General features: G+C 41.1%; 1 protein-coding gene across 2 annotated transcripts in view; it reads right to left on the minus strand.

Annotated features, from left to right (window-relative positions):
- The window catches only part of LOC126253708 (protein arginine N-methyltransferase 7-like), a 124374-nt gene that overhangs the window by 18532 nt on the left and 84857 nt on the right, over positions 1 to 20985 (minus strand). For both annotated transcript variants that reach the window (XM_049955240.1, XM_049955241.1), the window contains one exon: positions 3662 to 3985. In XM_049955240.1, the coding sequence (XP_049811197.1) occupies positions 3662 to 3985 (324 nt within the window). The remainder of the gene's footprint in view (positions 1 to 3661; positions 3986 to 20985) is intronic.

Consider the following 20985-nt stretch of genomic DNA (forward strand, 5'->3'; position numbering starts at 1 on the left):
TGGTTGAGTTGCTCCAGACCGGGGAGGTATCAGGTGACAAAGGGGGTGCTTCTTTTTAGCTGATTCTTGGAGTTGGTGGGAATATTTGGGGTGTATGGGGATATGGCACAAACATTTTGTTTTTGGACTAGATCTGGGGAAAGTGCCTGTTGGAGGAGGCCTCTGCGAGACTATCAGCTTACTAGGCAAGGCAGTTCCAGTCACTGCAGATACACCATCCTCAGATGGCCAGGCTGTAAGGGGGGAGCTTTTTTATGTGTAAATGATGGCGCACTCTCGAAATGCGGGTACTGTTGTGGTTGGCTTGATTAACCTAGACAGGTGTGCGGATGAAGTCATCAGAGGAGAGGAGGTGAACTTTCTGGAGGATGACATGCTGGGTTTAGGAGGACCAAGTGAAGAAGATGGGAGAGAAGTTGTTGAGTTTGTGAAGGACTGAGGAAAGTGTATCTCGAGCCTGAGTCCAGATCATGAAGATATCTTCATAAACCTGAACCAGAGACTATGAAGATTTCCTCTAGATGGGCTATAAAGAGGTTGGGATAGGAGGGTGACATGAAAATGCCCACAGCGGTGTGTGTGTGTGTGTGTGTGTGTGTGTGTGTGTGTGTGTGTGTGTGTGTGAGAAATGATGATGAGGAGAGAGAGCTGGAAAGAGGGGGGGGATTGAGAAAACAGGTGTTCTTAGATATTTGGGACTGGCTGAATATTATGTTTTATGAGGGGAAGTACCTTAGTATACCGGGTGGTCGAAAAGTCAGTATAAATTTGAAAACTTAATAAACCACGGAATAATGTAGATGGAGAGGTAAAAATTGACACACATGCTTGGAATGACATGGGGTTTTATTAGAGGGGGGGGGGGGGGGGAAGGAAAAAAAAAGTATTGCTAGACGCGTGAAAGATCTCTTGCACGCGTCGTTTGGTGATGATCGTGTGCTCAGCTGCCACTTTTGTCATGCTTGGTCTCCCAGGTACCCAGACCTCAGTCCGTGCAATTATTGGCTTTGGGGTTACCTGAAGTCGCAGGTGTATCGTGATCAACCGACATCTCTAGGGATGCTGAAACACAATATCCGACGCCAATGCCTCACAATAACTCCGGACATGCTTTACAGTGCTGTTCACAACATTATTCCTCAACTACAGCTATTGCTGAGGAATGATGGTGGACATATTGAGCATTTCCTGTAAAGATCATCATCTTTGCTTTGTCTTAGTTTGTTATGCTAATTATTGCTATTCTGATCAGATGAAGCGCCATCTATCGGACATTTTTTGAGCGTTTGTATTTTTTTTGGTTCTAACAAAACACCATGTCATTCCAAGCATGTGTGTCAATTTGTGCCTCTCTATCTACATTATTCCATCATTTATTCAGTTTTCAAATTTAAACTGACTTTTTGATCACCCGGTACTTCACCGAGTGTTCCAAATAGCATTTTGTTGCACAGTGTTGTATTTTCATTCCTTGTATTATTGCCTTTTGTATGTGATAGTTCTCCTTTACTGCGAATTTCTGACAGTGACTATTGCTTTCTCTGAGGATCTTAAGTTCAGTCTCAATGTTGTTTGGGTGGTGGTTTTCTTGTATGAGATGATTTGTAAAAGACGAGTGTGTACTGTTACTTTTTAAGGCTCTGAGATGTTCAGGGTATTTTGTTTTGAAATTTATGCGTGTTTGGGATATGTAGACACATTGGCATGAACTGCAGGTTAATTGACCGATTCCAGCTTTGGAGAATTTGTCTGTGTAGGTGTTCTTAGTGTTTATAGGTAGAAATGAAACTTAATTTCTTAGACATTACTACATACAAAATCAACAACTAACACAAAACATAATTTTGGAATATTCAGAAAACCTACAGTCACCTGTACAACCATTCACAACTCTTCCACTCACCCCTAGGCACACAAACTCTCAAGTTTCAGATACATGATACACAGGCTCAACGGAACTCCACTGGATAAACTCAACTATGCACTGCAACTAAACAAAGTACACCTGATAACCAGAGAGAAAGGATTACACACAGCAACTAAACACAATACAGGGAGTGATGACTAAACAGTTTGATCCCTCTCCCCCCACCCACCTTTTAAACCAACCAACCAACCAACTACAATACACCTGATAGCTGTAGAGAAAGGGTCTAATACACAAATACTACACAGACAGCATAAAAAAATTAAAAAGCAAATGAAAAACGAGCAAACCCTGAAAAAACACCGGCCACAACAGAGAACCAGGAACACAAACACTTGACAAACACACGAAACCAGGTACATCTGACAAAGAACACAGCATGGCACATATTAACATACAGGAAAATGAATGCCCACAGGGTGGGTAACATACTTAAAAAACAACCAAATTAGGACTAAAAATATTCCACACAAACAATACTGTGTAGAAAAATCTGAACACTAAGAACACTTCCACAGCACAATTCCCCAAAACTAGAATCTATCAGTTAACCTGTCATTCATTCCAATCTATCTACATTGGCCAAACATGCAGAAATTTCAAAACAAGATACTCTCGACACCTCACAGCCCTCACAGTACTTTCCAGCTCGCTCTCTCTCTCTCTCTCTCTTTCTCTCTCTCATTTTACAGGCACGCTCATGCACGCGCGCGCACACACACACACACACACACACACACACACACACACACACAGAGAGAGAGAGAGAGAGAGAGAGAGAGAGAGAGAGAGAGAGAGAGAGAGAGAGAACTATTCGTAACAGTTCTCTTGAAACATTCAAAATTAGTGCCACATTAAACACAAGGCAATCATGAACAAGAGAGCAGCATCAACAACATAGCACCTCTCAATGAGTATGGAGACAGAAACGTCTGCTCAAAACACATTTTGTCATGTTTGGTGCAAAACATGTGCTAAGTAAAGTTGTGTGCAAAATGTTGTAAACAACAGTGTGGAAACAGTACTCAATAGCAGTAGAAAGAGAGATCCGCCATAGATATGCAACGACACAAGAAGTAAGAACAGTAACATAAATTACCACTACCCACAAAACAGTACTTCAGAAATGCACAAAAAATTTTTCTTGTGACTACTTTGCAGATGACATGCTGACAAACAACAACAAAAAGGGAGGTGATCAATTGAAACAAACCAAACAAAACGCTCATGTTGTAATTTTCAGGCCTACAATACGTTAATGATTATAAACTTCATATTATACTACACAGAAATAAAATTTGACCCACAGAAAATGTCTCATACATGTTGAAACAAATAAATAGTGTTTGCATAATGCAGATTTGCAAAACAAACCAAAAATAAAATTGCATTTAAGTTCAGGTACTGTATTTATGTTACTTTTACTCTGAGGTAGCATAATTGTTTCAAACAGAAGCAGCTTGTAGTTAATGAACTAAAGCACTTTTAGAAGTGGATTAGTAGGGATTATCCTTAAGCATAAAACCTAATCTCTATTATCATTAGCCACCGTGATGAAATTGTTCAGTTTTGGCTGGTAAATTTTACAGCCTGGAGCAAAGTTCATAAAATAACTACAAGAAATTACAATCTGCAACTGATTAGAATTTATTAAATATATTAAACTGGTTGTAGTTCAGTAGCAACTGCAACAAAGTGTACTTATTTGCTGTATGAATATAAATGTAGTCTTACCTAATAGTGTCTGCAGATGGTAATAGATCAAACCAGAGGGAGAACTCATCATGGCTAGTGTAGAGTGTCAGAGTTTCCCCATTTGTAACAGTTAACTCCTTTGGCAAGTAATATACTGCTTGCATCCAGTGGTCCCGCCAAGGCTGCTTTACACCATCAGGATGCGCCCATGCTGGAGCACAAGTGAGTTTAACTGTGCCCTCATCATCCATAAGTAACTCCCACCACATGAATACCATTTGTGCTGTACCAGAAACCTCAGCTTTCACCTCCACTTTGGTGGAACGTGTAGCATGGAGTTGTGTCTGACCTGACCAATCAAAACTGGAGGAAAAAAAAAAAAAAATTACACACACACATACACACACAACTACCACCAGCAACTTCATGTAGCAGTATAAACTTAGTTACATATAGCTATTTTTAAATTGTAAAACTCCCACTAGTGACTTTCATTATATTGTTAGACTTATGTACGTTCTCTATTCTTCAGGAGCATTCTTGTTTAAGGACAACTACATGCTGTATTGCTTTGAAGTCATTCATCATGTTCCATAGATCCCATGACGAATGAGAAAGAAAGAAGGAACGAAGGAAAAGCCACCAAGTCTCTGTTTATGTTTCTGGTGTAGTTATTTTTCTTTTATGATATTTCTTAACTGCTTGTCAAGTTTAAATGTCAGCATTTGACCACAATGGCCAGGTAGGTCATTTACTATTGCTTTCACACGTAATTAAATGAAAGCATGTGACCACTTCTCTCTTCTGAATGACTCATTTCTGCATTAATACACTGCATGAATGAGAAGCATTGACTGTGATGCCACCTTCAATTGCATAATTGATATTGTGGTCCAAAATGTTGCTTGCACTTCTAACTGTAATTATATAATGACTTTTACCAAGATAATTTCCCAAATAGCCTACATCAGAGATGACATATCTGCTCTCTGACCCTGCACTTGATTAAAAATACTTGTATTTGGTAACCTAGCTATAATCAATTTCATGTGGCCATTGTGACATGTCATGGTGAAAATCACAGAAGCAGCTCTCCTGTTAGGGTTGTGATCATCAGAAAACTCTGATGACATCAAGCAGTCACTTCAATATGACTGGCAGGCTTGTCAAAGTTAAGCAATCCTGTACAGGAATAAGCATGAGCGAACTGGTTGAGAACATGTATCTCCAGATTTTTCAAACAGATATGAGATTCGATTTCTTGCAGAAAGTGAGTTTCAGGCAGTGATATGTGATTATTGTGTCAAGTAGCAGTTTCTCACTCATCAGTCTCTAGGAAGAACAAGGAAAGTAAGAGCATAGAACCTCAAAATTAAACAATGGAAAATCCAGGATGGAATGTAACAATATAATGAAAAGGATGGTTGCTGCTCACCATATAGCAGAGATGCTGAGTCCCAGTAAGGCACAACAGAAAGATTGTCTGAAAGTTAACTTTCGGCCGACAAGGCCTTTGCCAAAAGTAGACAACATACACACATGCAAAAACAACTCTCACACAGATGACCACAACCTCTGGAAGCTAGAGACAGACTGCGAGCAGCAGGGCATTATGGGAGAGGCAACCGGGAACCGGGTGGGGGTAAGGAGGAATTTGGGGTGGGGAAGGGGAGGGATAGCATGGTAGGCGTTAGGGACAGTGAAGTGCTGCTAAGAGCGTGCAGGGATGAGGTGGAGAGTGAGGAGGTTAAATGGTACAGTCTGGAGGCAGGGGGGGAGTGGGGGGGGGGCAAGGGGGTGGGGCTTGCACAGAAAAGGAGAGAAGTAGAAAGACTGGTTGTGTTGGTGGAATAGAGTGATGTGGAGTGCTGGAATGGGAACAGGAAAGGGGCTGGATGGGTATGGACAATGACTAACGAAGGTTGAGGCTATGTTATGGGAACACAGGATATATTGCAGGGAGAGGTCCCACATGCACAATTCAGAAAATGTGGTGCTGGTAGGAAGGATCCAGGTGGCACAAACTGTGAAGCAGTCACTGAAATCAAGGGTGTCATGTTGGGAGGCCTACTCAGCAACAGGGTGGTCCACTTGTTTCTTGGCCACAGTTTGTCAGTGGCCATTCATGCAGAGAGACAGCTTGTTGGTTGTCATGCCCACAAAGAGTGCAGCACAGTGTTTGCAACTTAGCTTGTAGATCCAAAGACTAATGTTTGTGACAGGACAGGAGTAGGTGATGATGGAGGGTGAATGGGACAGTTCTTGCACTAGGTCTATTACAGGGATAAGAGCCATGAGGCAATGAGCTGGGAACAGGGGTTGTGTGGGCTGGCGAGAATACTGTGTCGGTTCAGTGGGTGGCAGAATACCACTGTGGGAGGAGTGGAAAGGATAGTGGGTAGGACATTTCTCATTTCAGGGCACAAAAAGAGGTAGTTGAAACCCTGGTGGAGAATGTGATTCAGTTGCTCCAATCCTGGGTGGTATGAGTCAGGAGGGGAATGCTCCTCTGTGGCCGGACCTACTACACTTACCCCACCCTCCAAAACTCCCTCCCACCAGCACACAGAATCCAGAACATAAACAGACACGAAACACAGTCACGAACCTTTCCTCCAAAAGCCTTAGCCTCACAGAAGTATCAGTCCTTTCTAATGGTCTCACCTTTTTGCCCCAACCTCAAATTCAATCATGCAGGACTTGTTAAAGAGCTTCTCTCTCTACACAGCCCTCTATTCCACCAACGAAACTAGTCTTTTTACTTCTCTTCTTTTCCGCAACCTCCCCCCCCCCTCCTCCCCCCCCCCCAACCCTCTGTCTAACCTCCCAACTAACTGCACCTAGTTGCCCCACTCTCCATCTCGTCCCTGAACACTCCCAGCAGCACTTTACTGTCCCTGACCCTTACCCTGCTATCCCTCCACATCCCAGCCCCAGCCTCCTCCTTACCCCCACCTGGTTGCCTCTCCCATAATGCTCTGGTGCTTGCAGTCTGGCTCTAGCTGCCAGAGACTGTGGTCATATGTGTGTGTGTTGCGATTGCAATAGTGTGTGCACGTGCGTATGTTGTCTACTTTTGACAGAGGCCTTGCTGGCTGTAAGCTAACTTTCAGACAGTCTTTTTGTTGTGCCCTTCTGCTACTCAGCATCTCTGCTGTATGGTGGGAACCAACTATACTTTTCAGTATAAAATCTGAACTAGATCTCTAGATATGGACACCAGTCCAGATAGGAAAACAAAGAGAAATAAAATTGACTGTCTTCCAATGAGTCACCCTAGTATTCACCTTAATCAGTTTTGGGAAACAACGGGAAGGCTGAGCTTGGATGTATAAAAGGGGAGGGTTGAACACTGCTCTGCTTGGATCCAAGTCCTGTGCTTAAATAATGAGTGACCCTCCTCAGTTCAGTATTTAAAATACCACAGCAGGAAAAGAAGCAGTTGTTAGGTGTGCACAGTCAAAAATTTATACATATGATCACAATTGAAAAGGAAATAATTAATGGAAAGATAAAGATAGTCTAGTGGTATCTCATCCTTTATGTGGAGGAATTTTGAACAAAAAATTACGTAAACATTGCATCAGACCACCATTCCATGTGCTATAGGGCATACTATCTGCAGCATGTCGAGGCACTGAACTACCCGTAAACATTATATCACATGCAAAAAACTAAGAAAATCAGAACATAGAATTACAAAAGAACATAAAACATCTTTTGTAAATACAAAGATGTTATCTCATGCTTCATCTTACTGGGACACGGTACCATACATCAGTCCCAGCAGTTGGTGAGCTCCTGAAAAAAAATATGGTAAATATTTTCAAAACCTCAAGTCTTAATTCAGAAATGTCCGGCCTCGGTAGCTGAGTGGTCAGCGTGACAGAATGTCAATCCTAAGGTCCCGGGTTCGATTCCCGGCTGGGTCGGAGATTTTCTCCGCTCAGGGACTGGGTGTTGTGTTGTCCTAATCATCATCATTTCATCCCCATCGACGCGCAGGTCGCCGAAATGGCGTCAAATCGAAAGACCTGCACCAGGTGAACGGTCTACCCGACGGGAGGCCCTAGCCACACGACATTTCATTTTCAATTCAGAAATGATATGGAATGTATATTGAGAAATTTTTATACTAACTTCATTTGAAAAATTTGGGGATAACTTCCAATATCAGCACTAAACAAGGTCTTTCTCTTCAGATTTGAAACTATCACGAGATTTCAAAAATGTCTTAATTGAAGTGTCAAATATGGATAACCCTCACCATACAATCAATCTGCTTTACCTTTCCCAAATCTAGTAACAGTCCTCTGAGTAGAAATCTAATGGAGGGTCTAAAATAAACAATTTGCTGTTTCAGATGCCTTGATCTGTGCCATTGAGATGTCTTCAATCATTAAGGGCATGGAGGTAGTCTTCATTCTTCTGATCTAATCTGTCATGATTTCTTCTCCTGTGCCAATCCCTTATCTTAGAGGAGCACTTACACCAAGCATACTCAATTACTTGTTTATACATTTTGATCTCTGTCTTCCCCTACAATTTCTGCTTTCTCAAGCTCACTCTAGTACAAAGGAAATTTCATCTTAAGATAGATGAAATTAGCCTTTATTTGCAATTGCAGCACTAGACTATAAAATGTCACTGTGAATGGGAGTATTTTCTTAAGATCATCATTCATCGTCTTCATTATATTTTTCTATTCTACAGGCATTTCCCCTTCCACTTTTCCTTTGGTCCACGACACCTCTACAGGAGCAACATTGTACCACCATGATTTATGTTTTATTCTCTGGTTCCAAGGGGCCACGTGATGGAATGAGTCATTACAGATTTCAAGATTTGAGATAAAAATTTAAAGATAAACATCTAAGAATCAAGAAACAGAAATTTTAAAAAAAATTATTGGTTAAAAAATTACAAAGAAAAAGTTTAAAAATAAAGAGCTAATTTTAAGTTAAAAAAATAAAAACAAATAAAAAACAAATGCCTACAATAGCATGTAAAAACTAGTAACAAATTACAATGAAAGGATAAATAAAAAACACCCATACCCCACAAAATTGGAAAAAGACAGTTTTTTGCACAGAGAATTCGGAGGCCCAAAGTTGGATCTTCGGGAAGAACTAGACATCTTTAAATATCTAGAGTTCAAGGATGGAAGTTTACTGAATGGCTAGCTGCATCTTGCTTGCCTGTAGCCTTTGCCAGTTGATCATCCCTCAAAATTCTAATATACATTATTTGTGCAAAAGTGTTCATTTCTCTGTTGTATATTTTGTGAAGACAGTTACAGTGTGGTTTTCACTATATGATGACCCACGCCCTAGTCTCTTTCATTGTCATGTATGTTCATCAAAACATGTTTATGCATTAACTTTATTACTGTTCAAATGATAATGTACTTGTGGTCTCACAAGGGTTTTAATGTATGTCAGCACATTTTACTTTGCAATAGTGTCCTTTATGTTCCTTTATTTCTCATTGCTGCATTTCTTAATTTTGTGGTAACTGTGGTAGCTTATTGGCTGTTTGTGCTGCAAGCATACATCGACCTCAGCGTACACATTACCTGCCTTGTTTTCCTGGTGTTCACACTCATCATTTCCCAACAGTCAGCATGCAGCTTGTATCATGGCCTATCATTTTATTCGATTGGTTTTATTTCTGGATTTTAACTATTCTTACTTGACAAGCCCTGATCACAGGCACCAGCATATTTAATAGTGTAAACGGTGATGTGTGTTGACAGCATATTTTCATTTCACAAACGTCAGATCGCCTCACTAGCTGGTGATTTCCAACGTGAAATTTTGGTGAGTACTAGTTTTATTCTTTGTGGGAGTCTAGTCTCTGTATGACATGCAATTTTGGACATGCATGTTTCTGGGCTTGTAGTTATTGCTGTTACGTTGTCTTCAGGTTACATGTATTTCTGGAGAAGACAGTTTTTGCCTTTTACAGTTCTCTCAAGTAACATGGAAATTATTCCTTGAGAATGTCCTTGGTTGTTACCTTATTACTTCATCTTATTTTCAACATCATTCTGTAGCACAAAATCTCAAATATTTTGTTTTTCTTCTCTTTCAGTTTCCCCACAGTCCATGAGTCACCTCTTTACGATGCTTGCTCAAAATGCACTGTCTCAGAAATTTCTTCGTCAAATTAAGGCTGACGCTTGATACTCTTAGGTTCTGGCCAGGAATGCCCTCTTTGCTTGTACTAGTCTGCTTTTTATGTCCTCCTTACTTCAGCTGGCATTTTGCTTCCGAAGTGGTAGAATTGATGCAGTCTACTTTGTGGTACCCAGTTTTGATGTTAAGATTATTGTTAATCTCATTTTTGCTACTCTTCATTACTTTTGACTTTCTGCAGTTTACTCTCAATTCTTAGTGTTTGCTCATTACTCTGTTCATTGCATTTCACTCGTCCTGCAGTTATTCCTCACTTTCACTGAGTAAAGCAGCTACCTTTGATATCCTTTCACCCTAAATTTTAATTCCACTCCAGAACCATTCTTTTCTTTTTTTCATTACTTCTCCAATGTACAGATTGAACAGTAAGGGCAAAAGACTACATCCCTGTCTTACACCTATCTAATCCAAGTGCTTCATTCTTGGTCTTCCATTCATATTGTTGCCCCTAGGTTCAGTATTAGACGTCTTTCCCTGTAGTTTGCACTTATTTTCTCGAGAACCTGAAACATGTTGCAATGTTGAACACTGTAGGACCCTTTTTCTAGGTCAATGAATCCCATGAACATCTCGATTTTTCTTGAATCTTGCTTTCATTATCAAGTGCATCATCAGAACTACCTCTCCGGTATTTTCCCTTTTCTAAAGCCATGCTGATTATCACCTAACAGATCCTCAATTTTCTATTCCATTTTCGGTATACTTTTCTTGTTAGCAACATGGATGCATAAGCTGTTAAACTGACTGTGCAGCACTTCTTTCATTTATCTGCCATTGCTATCTTTGGGACTGTGAGGATGACATTTTTTCGGAAAGTCTGATGGTATGTCTCCAGTATTATACACTCCTGGAAATGGAAAAAAGAACACATTGACACCAGTGTGTCAGACCCACCATACTTGCTCCGGACACTGTGAGAGGGCTGTACAAGCAATGATCACACGCACGGCACAGCGGACACACCAGGAACCGCGGTGTTGGCCGTCGAATGGCGCTAGCTGCGCAGCATTTGTGCACCGCCGCCGTCAGTGTCAGCCAGTTTGCCGTGGCATACGGAGCTCCATCGCAGTCTTTAACACTGGTAGCATGCCACGACAGCGTGGACGTGAACTGTATGTGCAGTTGACGGACTTTGAGCGAGGGCGTATAGTGGGCATGCGGGAGGCCGGGTGGACGTACCGCTGAATTGCTCAACACGTGGGGCGTGAGGTCTCCACAGTACATCGATGTTGTCGCCAGTGGTCGGCGGAAGGTGCACGTGCCTGTCAACCTGGGACCGGACCGCAGCGACGCACGGATGCACGCCAAGACCGTAGGATCCTACGCAGTGCCGTAGGGGACCGCACCGCCACTTCCCAGCAAATTAGGGACACTGTTGCTCCTGGGGTATCGGCGAGGACCATTCGCAACCGTCTCCATGAAGCTGGGCTACGGTCCCGCACACCGTTAGGCCGTCTTCCGCTCACGCCCCAACATCGTGCAGCCCGCCTCCAGTGGTGTCGCGACAGGCGTGAATGGAGGGACGAATGGAGATGTGTCATCTTCAGCGATGAGAGTCACTTCTGCCTTGGTGCCAATGATGGTCGTATGCGTGTTTGGCGCCGTGCAGGTGAGCGCCACAATCAGGACTGCATACGACCGAGGCACACAGGGCCAACACCCGGCATCATGGTGTGGGGAGCGATCTCCTACACTGGCCGTACACCACTGGTGATCGTCGAGGGGACACTGAATAGTGCACGGTACATCCAAACCGTCATCGAACCCATCGTTCTACCATTCCTAGACCGGCAAGGGAACTTGCTGTTCCAACAGGACAATGCACGTCCGCATGTATCCTGTGCCACCCAACGTGCTCTAGAAGGTGTAAGTCAACTACCCTGGCCAGCAAGATCTCCGGATCTGTCCCCCATTGAGCATGTTTGGGACTGGATGAAGCGTCGTCTCACGCGGTCTGCACGTCCAGCACGAACGCTGGTCCAACTGAGGCACCAGGTGGAAATGGCATGGCAAGCCGTTCCACAGGACTACATCCAGCATCTCTATGATCGTCTCCATGGGAGAATAGCAGCCTGCATTGCTGCGAAAGGTGGATATACACTGTACTAGTGCCGACATTGTGCATGCTCTGTTGCCTGTGTCTATGTGCCTGTGGTTCTGTCAGTGTGATCATGTGATGTATCTGACCCCAGGAATGTGTCAATAAAGTTTCCCCTTCCTGGGACAATGAATTCACGGTGTACTTATTTCAATTTCCAGGTGTGTAGAATCCACACACCAACTTCAACAGTTAATAAAACCACTTCCCACCGATGATTTTAGAAATTCCGAAGGCATGTTGCCCGTGCCTTTCACCTTGTTTGACCGCAAATCTTCCAAAGCTCTGTTAAACTTTGACACTTATACTGGATCTCCAAAGTCTTCGATATTGATTCACACAACTTCTTCTATCACATCATCAGCCAGTCTTTTTTTTTTTTTTTTTTTTTTTTTTTTTTTACATCTATTCACTTTCTGCTCTGCACTTAACAGTGGAATTCCTCTTGCGCTCTTAATATAGAGGCCTCTGTTTTCAATTTCACATAAAGTTGTTTCAACTTTTCTACATGTTGAATCAGTCCTTCTGTCAAGCATTTCTTTTTTAATTTTGTTGCATTTTTTCCTGCACCCATTTTGCCTTAGCTTTCCTGAATTTCCTATTTATTTAAATCATAAGTGACTTATGTTGTGATATTCTTGCCTTTTTCCAAACTTTTCTGTACCACCTCATTTCATTGATCAGTTGAAGTATTTCTTCTGTTGCTGGAGGTTTATTTGTGGTTGCCTTCCTTGTACCTATAGTTGTCTATTCTACTTTGGTGAATGTTCTTTTTAGTTATGTCCATTCCTCTTTAACTGAATTGCTGATTAGTGTTCATTAACTTCTAGCAGTGGAGGGTATATAAAACATGTTGGGTGGATGTGAAAAACAGTGCAGTCATCACAATGTGGAAATGGAGCAATTTATCTGATGTCCAAAAGGGCACAATCATTGGCTTTTGGACAAAAGGTGGAAGAATTTCCAAAACAGGAATGTTTGTAAACTGTTCACATGCTACTTTCATTGAAGTATACAATGCATGGCAAAATAATGCTATCTGAGACAATCTGTGGTGCACCATGGGTCATAGATGACAGAGGCGAATGACAGCTGTGCAGATGTGTGTGGGTGAATAGGCATGCAACTGTTGAGCAACTCGTTGCCCAGATGAAGCAAGAGGTTATCCACAATGTCTACTCAATGGCCATTCCACGAACATTGCTGCAAACGAATCTCCACAGCAGTTGCCTGGTGCATGCACCCATGCTGACTGCTGTTCATCAGCAATGGTGGCTGGAATTTGCATGTCAATACTGCAACTGGACATCCACTGAGTGGTGACAGGTGCCCTTTGCAGATGAATCATCTTTTATGCTCTACTGGTCGGATGGCTTTGGCATGTACAGTAGGAAATGTCTAAGAGCGAGCACCCTGCAACAATCGGTGTAATGGTCCAGGTCAGAGGAGGGAGTGTTACAGTCTGGGGAATGTTTTCGTAGCATTCTCTGGGTAATTGCATCATTCTGGAAGGCACAGTGGATCAACATAAGTACGCATCTATCCTTGGGGACTGTGTACACCCCTACATGCAGTTTGTTTTTCCTTGACACAATAGTACCTACCAGAAGGACAGTATGATATGGTACAGTGCTAGTAGCGTAAATGCACAGTTCACAGAGCACCAGGACGTGTTTACTGTACTGCCCTGTCCACCAAACTCCCCAGATTTAATCCCAATCAAGAATCTGTGGGACCACCAAGATCAAGCTGTTAGTGCCGTGGATACTCAACAGAGCTGACTACAGCACTGGAGCTGCCACGACCCCGCATCCCTGTCAGTGCCTTCCAGAACCACAATGACTCTCTTCCTGCACATCTTGCAGCAGTCCATGCTGCAGAAGGTTGTTATTCAGGCTTTTGACAGGTGGTCACATTAATGTGTATCCACAGCCTTAGAGAACTTCAAATGTGCATCATCCTTCCTCAGGACCTCAGTATCCTACTTCTTTCCACTTTGATTCTTCTTGACGATTCTCTTAAACTTCAATCTACTCCTCATCTTCACTAAATTGTGATCCGAGTCTACATCAGGTCCTCGGTATCCCTTACAAACCAATGTCCGATTTCAGAATCTGCATCTGGCAACACATAATACAACTGGAATATATCTGTGTCTCCAGACCTTTTCCAAAAATAACTCATCTTTCTGTGATTCTTGATCACTGTATTTGCTATTCCTAGCTGAAATTGATTGCGGAACTCAGTTAGCCTTTCTCATCTCTCAGTCTTACTACTGAGGTCATATTACCCCATAACTCTGTCTTCTGTTCCTACCCCTACGAAAGTGTTCCACTCACCCACAATTATTAGATTACCATCTTCATTTACATCATCATTTATTGCACTCAACATGCCTTTAAGACCTACAATGGAAAGACAAATCAATTAACCACTCTATGATGGGAGACAAAACATCATTCTATTAAAAAAAATATAAAAGAACACATTATAAAAAGCACAATAAAAAAAGAGGTCAGACAGTTTTACAGAGGAAGTATCTATTGCAGATGTTAATCTACCGTTGCCTGTCTCTAGCTTCATCATCCACCACTGTCAGCTCCACTTTTGTAAGGATTGCTAATATCAATCCTTTCATTGTTCATTGTGTCCTTGGACATCCCCTTGGCTGTTTTCCAGCAGGTTGAAGAAATGAATATTGAGTTTAACATCTCATTGACATTGAGGTCATAAGAGACAGAACACAAGCTTGGACCGTGTCAAGGATGGAGAAGGAAATCAGCCATCTCCTTTCACAGGAACCATCCCGGCATTTTCCTGAAGAGATTTAGGGAAATCACGGAAAATCTATATCAAGATGACTGGAAATGGGTTTGAACCACCGTCCTCCGGAATGTGAGTCCAATGTGCTAGCCACGGCACTACCTCGCTCGGTCCCAGCAGGGTGAGGATGGAGAACTCAGTATGGGAGGGATCTATCAGCTTGAAGGATGTGGCCCATCCACTTTAGCCTCTTATGCCCTAATATTTAGTCAATGTGTGGATTTCAAAACCACTGGTATAGGTCTTCTTTTGTTCTTCATTCACATTTACCCTCTATGGTACTGTAGACAGGTCCATAGATATTTCAAAGTGCCTTCCATTCACAGGAACACATTGCTGCTTCTGTTGCTGATGTCGCCGAGGTTTCACAACCACATAAAAGTACCGGTTATACTACTAGTGTCATGTACAGTTGGATCTTGTTCTTCTGTGATATCAGTCATAACTTGAATAAACTGTTCAGCATAAAGAAAATGTGATTGTTATTTACTATTCACTGATGCAATTCTTTTGTCACTTCACTTAAGTCAGTACAGAATCCAGGTACTTGAATTATTGAACTTATTCAAAGGTACGCCCATCAAACAGAACAGAAGGAAGGAGAGCTTGACGGTTTGATACAATGAGATATTTGGTTCTATCCTCATTCACCTCCATCACAATTTTCTTTGCAGTGTAGAGAAATCAGGAAGTGTCAGCGCATACCTGCTCCAGGGTGTCACCAGGACTCCCTACATCATCAGCACATTCCGGGATTGTGTCTGCTCCCATTATCTCCTTTTTTGCTATTCAATAAGTGTCACAGATTACTTCTTGTAAGGCCAAGTTGAACAGTATTTGTGCCAATGGGTCGGCTTGTCTCAATCCATTTCATATACTGAATGGTGGCAATGGCTGCCTAACCACACTTGACCAGTTGACTGAGAGTAGCAAGTTGCAATTAGTCAGATGTATTTCGATGGGATGTGAAACTCCTGTAACATTTTCCATAACATGGAGCGGTCATTGCTGTCATAAGCTTATCAAAAATCAATGAACATGAGATGTAATACCTGGTCAAACTTGTAAAACTTTTCTATCAGCTGCCTCAAGGTGGTCAGGAGTTGACCATCCAGGCACAAAGCCACATTGATAGTGACCAATAACTGCTTCAGCTAATGGTGTCATGCAGTTTAGCAGCAGCTTTGTTCAGACTTTATAAGCAGCTTGAAGTAATGAAATCCCTCAGCATCACTCTTCTTGAAGATGAAACACATAATTGCTCCCTTCCATTCTTCAGCAATTACTTCCGCTGTCCAAATGGTAGATATTAACAGCTTCAAAGCATCCAACAATGTTTCACATCCGAAACAGAGAATCTCAGCTGTGATACCACTATCTCCTGGAGCCTTGTTTTTCTTGAGGGTCTTTAGTACATTACCAATTTTTTTCCTCTAATGGTTCAGAGGCCCCCATCTGTGTTATCACTGCTGTTGGAATGCCATGATTCAGTAAGTTTTCAACATGTTTCTTAAATCAGTATGCCTGTGGTACCATTTCACTTGTCTCTTTTGTTAGAACCACTACATGTCATCAGTAAATACCTCTTGCAAATCTTGACATCCCTTTGCATACTGAATTATATGAGGTGCTGAGAACCATAAGGACCTCAAGCACACTGTCGTCCATTTTGAGATTGTAGTATGTATGAATGTTTCTAGCATTTGTTGATCTTATTGTGAGTCAGGTTTATCTGTGCTGTAGGCCCACGCTGTACACATGAACATTCATGAAAAGCTGTCACACCAATTTCTCTGGAAGAAATTGAAGCTGCATGTGAGACTGTTTGGGCAATAATCAGTAGTATCAGGGGTGGTGGTAAAATGGTAATTGGTTTCTTCTATTGTCCAACAGGCTGACGTAACCAAAAACTTCAGAGACAACCTCAGTTCCCCAATCATACTGTCATGATTGATGGAGACTTTAATCATATAATAATCCACTGAGGAAATTAGTTTTGTTAGTGGTGGGCATGATAAGACATCCTGCAGAATATTACTAAATGCCTTCTCTGAAACTGAAACTGGTATAAGAGATCATGGCGCAACTGTGGCAACAATAATTACCAATGTACAAAGGAAAACTAAAACAAGGAGAAAGATATATCAGTTTAGTAAAATAGATAAAAAAAATCAGTTGTGTCATATCTCAATGAGGTACTTGAACTTTCAGTACAGGGCAGGAACATGTAGAGGAACTATTGTGCAAGTTTAAAAGAATAGTTGACCATGCACTGGATAGATATGTACTCAGTAGAATAGTTCATAATGGAAGGGACCCTCCATGATATAGTCACAGTAAATAAACTTCTAAACAAACAGAGACTACTGCATAATAGGTGCAAAACAAAGCATAGGTCTATAGATAAATAGATGCTGAATGAAACACATTTGGCTGTCAAGAAAGCAATGTGTGAAGCCTTCAATGACTACCACAGCTGAATATTGTCAACTGATAGTGTCCAGTCCATGGCGAATGAGACAGGAACTGAAATTGAAGGTAGCAAAGTGAAAGCTGGAATGCTTAACTCTGTTTTCAAGTGTTCCTTTACCAAGGAAAACACAGGAGAATTGTGCCAATTTAATCCTTGTAGCACTGAAATTGTTAAAATTGAACAAAGCTCCAGAGCCCGACGGAATCTCTCTCTACAATCAAGTTGTGGCTGAGTTAGCCCCTCTTCTAACTGTAATCTATACTCTATCATAGATCCCTTGGGGATGGAGGGGGTTGGCGCCAGTGCCCAGTAGGTTGGAAGAAAGCACAGGTCGTACCTGTCTACAAGAAGGATAGTAGAAGTCATCTATAAAACTAAGATACAATATCTTTGGCATCAATTTGTTGGAGAATCTTAGAACATATTCTGAACTCAAACATAATGAGGTATCTCAAACAGAATCTCCTCCATGCCAACCGGCATGCATTCTGAAAACATCAATCATGTGAAACCCAACTTGCACTTTTGTCACATGACATACTGAAGGCTTTGGACCAAGTCAGGCAGATGCAGTATTTCTTGATTTCAGAGAAGAATTTGACTAGTACCACACCCAGACTTATTGATCATATGTGGTAGCAAGTGAAATTTGTGACTCTTCTGAAGACTTTTTGGTAGGAAGGACACAGCATGTTGTCTTGAATAGTGTGTCATCATCAAATGCAGAAGCAACTTTGAGTGTTCCCCATGGAAGTTTGTTGGTACCCTTGCTGTTGATGTTGTGGACATAACTAATAGTAACCTGACTTTTTGCAGATGGCGCAGTTACCTATAATGAAGTACTCTCTGAAAGAAGCTATGTAAATATTCAGTCAGATATTGATAAGATTCCAAAGTGGTGAAAAGATTGGCAACTTCAAAAATGTAAATTTGAAGTTCAAAAATTTAAAACTGTACACTTCACAAAATGAAAAAACATAAAACTATAATATCAATGAGTCACTGTTCAAATCAGACAACTCATACAAACATCCGGGTGTAACATCTTGTGGGCATATGAAATGGAATGATCACATTGGCTCAGTCGTGGGTGTAGCAGGTGGTAGACTTCTGGTTATTCGTAGATTACTGGGAAAGTGCAGTTAGTCTGCAAAGGAGATTGCTTACAAATCACTCATGCTACCGTTTCTAGAATATTGCTCAAATGTATGGGACTTGTACCAGATAGGACTAACAGGGGATACTGAACATATACAGAGAAGGGCATCACAAAAGGTCACAGGTTTGACCTGTGGGACAGCGCAACAGAGATGCTGAAAAAACTGAACTGGAAGACTCCTGAAAATAAAGGTAAACTATCCTGAGAAAATCTACTAACGAAGTTTCAAGAACTGGCTTTACACGATGACTCTAGGAATATACTACAATCCCCTGGATATCACTCACATATGGATCATATGGACAATATCAGAATAATTACAGCACACACAGAAGCATTTGAACAACCATTCGTCCTGCATGCCATATGTTAAAGGAGTGGAAAGATATCCTAATAACTGGTACAAGGAGACTTACTGTCTGCCACACACTTCACAGTGGTTTGGAGAGTCTAGATGTAGATATTCAGTTTCAAATGGGCCTGACTGAATGTGCTTTTGGGCCCTTATGGTTCTCAGCACCTCATATTATTTTCAGTACCTTATACTCTTCCTCTAACGCGTATCTTCTGCTTTGTGATGTTGCCATGTACAACTAAACTATTGTTGTTGGTTTTAGTTTGCTGTCAGTTCTGATACGAATAATGCTATCACTGAACTGTTCACATTATCTCTCTCTCTCTCTCTCTCTCTCTCTCTCTCTGTCTTATCAACTTATTCATGACAAATCCTTCACCCTTACATTAGTTTCTGCTGCTGTTGATATTCCCCTATATTCATCTGAACTCAAATCTTTATCTTCTTTACATTTTACTCCACTGTCCCCACTAAAACTAGATTGAACCTTTGCATTTCTCTTTTCAGATTTTCTAGCTTTCCTGTCGTATTCTGACTTCCAACATTCCACACTCATAAGACATTACCCTTCCAATGGTGATTCAATCTTTTTCTCATAGTCACATTCCTTTTTGGGGCCCCATGCAGACAGTGGTTTCCACTGTCTTCTGCATCCTCATGCTGTTGATCATTGCTGATTCTTCTGCCTTTCAGGGGCAGTTTCTCAATTCAAGGTTAAAAGGGTGCCCTGAACCTCTGTCCAGTCTGTCCTTTTTGATAATGCCTCTGGCAGAATGAGAATTACTCCTTACACTAGATATTATTAATTACAAATACAATGATTGAACATACATACAAAAAAAAGGCAGAGTTAAACTTTCAAGACATTTGAACAATGCCCTGACTATTCTTTTCAGGGTTAAAAATAGTCACTGTGAATGCACAGAATTGGCACAGAACATGGTTATCATAAGAAATAACAAGGCAAAAAATAAGAAATATCAACAGTCTTTTGCATTTCTAAGTCAATGATATTGTACAACATTCTCATAAGTGAAGCTGACAGCTTTCAGTTTCTGTAAAAGCTCCTCAAGTGTGTGATGTGCAAGGCAGCTTCTCTTCTGTCTTCAATCCTAAGAAAATAACATGTTTAACTGCATTGATTATTTAATCATGCTATGGTACTAGCACTCCCCTATTATGAGAGTTCAGTGGCAGAGACTATGGATTGGATCTTGCTGCAGTTATATTCCTCATTCATAAGTCATGAATTAATGCTACCTACAGCCCTTTTTAGCCCATCAATTAGTTTCCATTTCATGTTTTTCACACTAACATGTTACTTGCAAAAATAAACATTTTGGAATTGTCTGTTGTGATTGTGGTAGGTCACTGACATATATTAAGAAAACCAATGAAATTAGAATAGAAGCCTGAAATACTTTCATTTTACATCAGATTCAGTCATGTTTCCTATTTGATTATGCTGGAGAATGACATTCTGCTCACTGTTCACAAAGTATGAAATGAATCACTGATGACTTTTTTGGCTAATTTCATAATGTTTCATGTTAGGAAAAAATGTTGTATGGTCAGCATGATAAAATAAAGAGAGTAACTACAGTCAACCTATCATTTTGCTCTGCAAAATAATACATTGCATTTTCTGTTCTGCCGCCTTCACTAATCCAGATTACAAGTCTGACAACAAACTACATGTGCTCCTGAGACAAAATATACTTCTCTTCTCATAAGCACTTAATTTTTCTTCATATCCTCATGAGTCTCCACTCTTCAAGGACTTAAATGAATTAAAGTTTCCTCGTCGCCTGTTCCTCACAGCTGGATGTGACTTAGAATACCATCTTCTGGAAGTTATACATACTTGCCTGTACTTATAAAAGCATGATTTAATTTGGTTGTAATTTACTCCATCAGATAGTTTAAGTGTTTTGCACGACCCCCACCCCACTTCCTTTATGCTGAACATGAATTTTCCTCACATCTCTATTGGCCGAACTGTCACACACTGGGGATGTAGCTCTGTGTGGCTATGCTATAGCAGTGTTTTCTGAGGGAGAATTCAACTTCAAAAACCTGTATTACAATAATTAACTCTTTGTTTATGTACCTTTCCATGAAACTTGAAGGTTAGACATGTTTTCTACTTATGGGTCTGTCATCCCTATTTTTGTTACTTCTGTTTCATGGTTGGGGCTGGAAAGTAGATGCTTTTCTTCCACCATTAATATTGTCAGACTTACTTTAAATTCAGATAA

Source organism: Schistocerca nitens, chromosome 4, assembly GCF_023898315.1.
Source record: "Schistocerca nitens isolate TAMUIC-IGC-003100 chromosome 4, iqSchNite1.1, whole genome shotgun sequence".
Lineage (NCBI taxonomy): Eukaryota > Metazoa > Arthropoda > Insecta > Orthoptera > Acrididae > Schistocerca > Schistocerca nitens.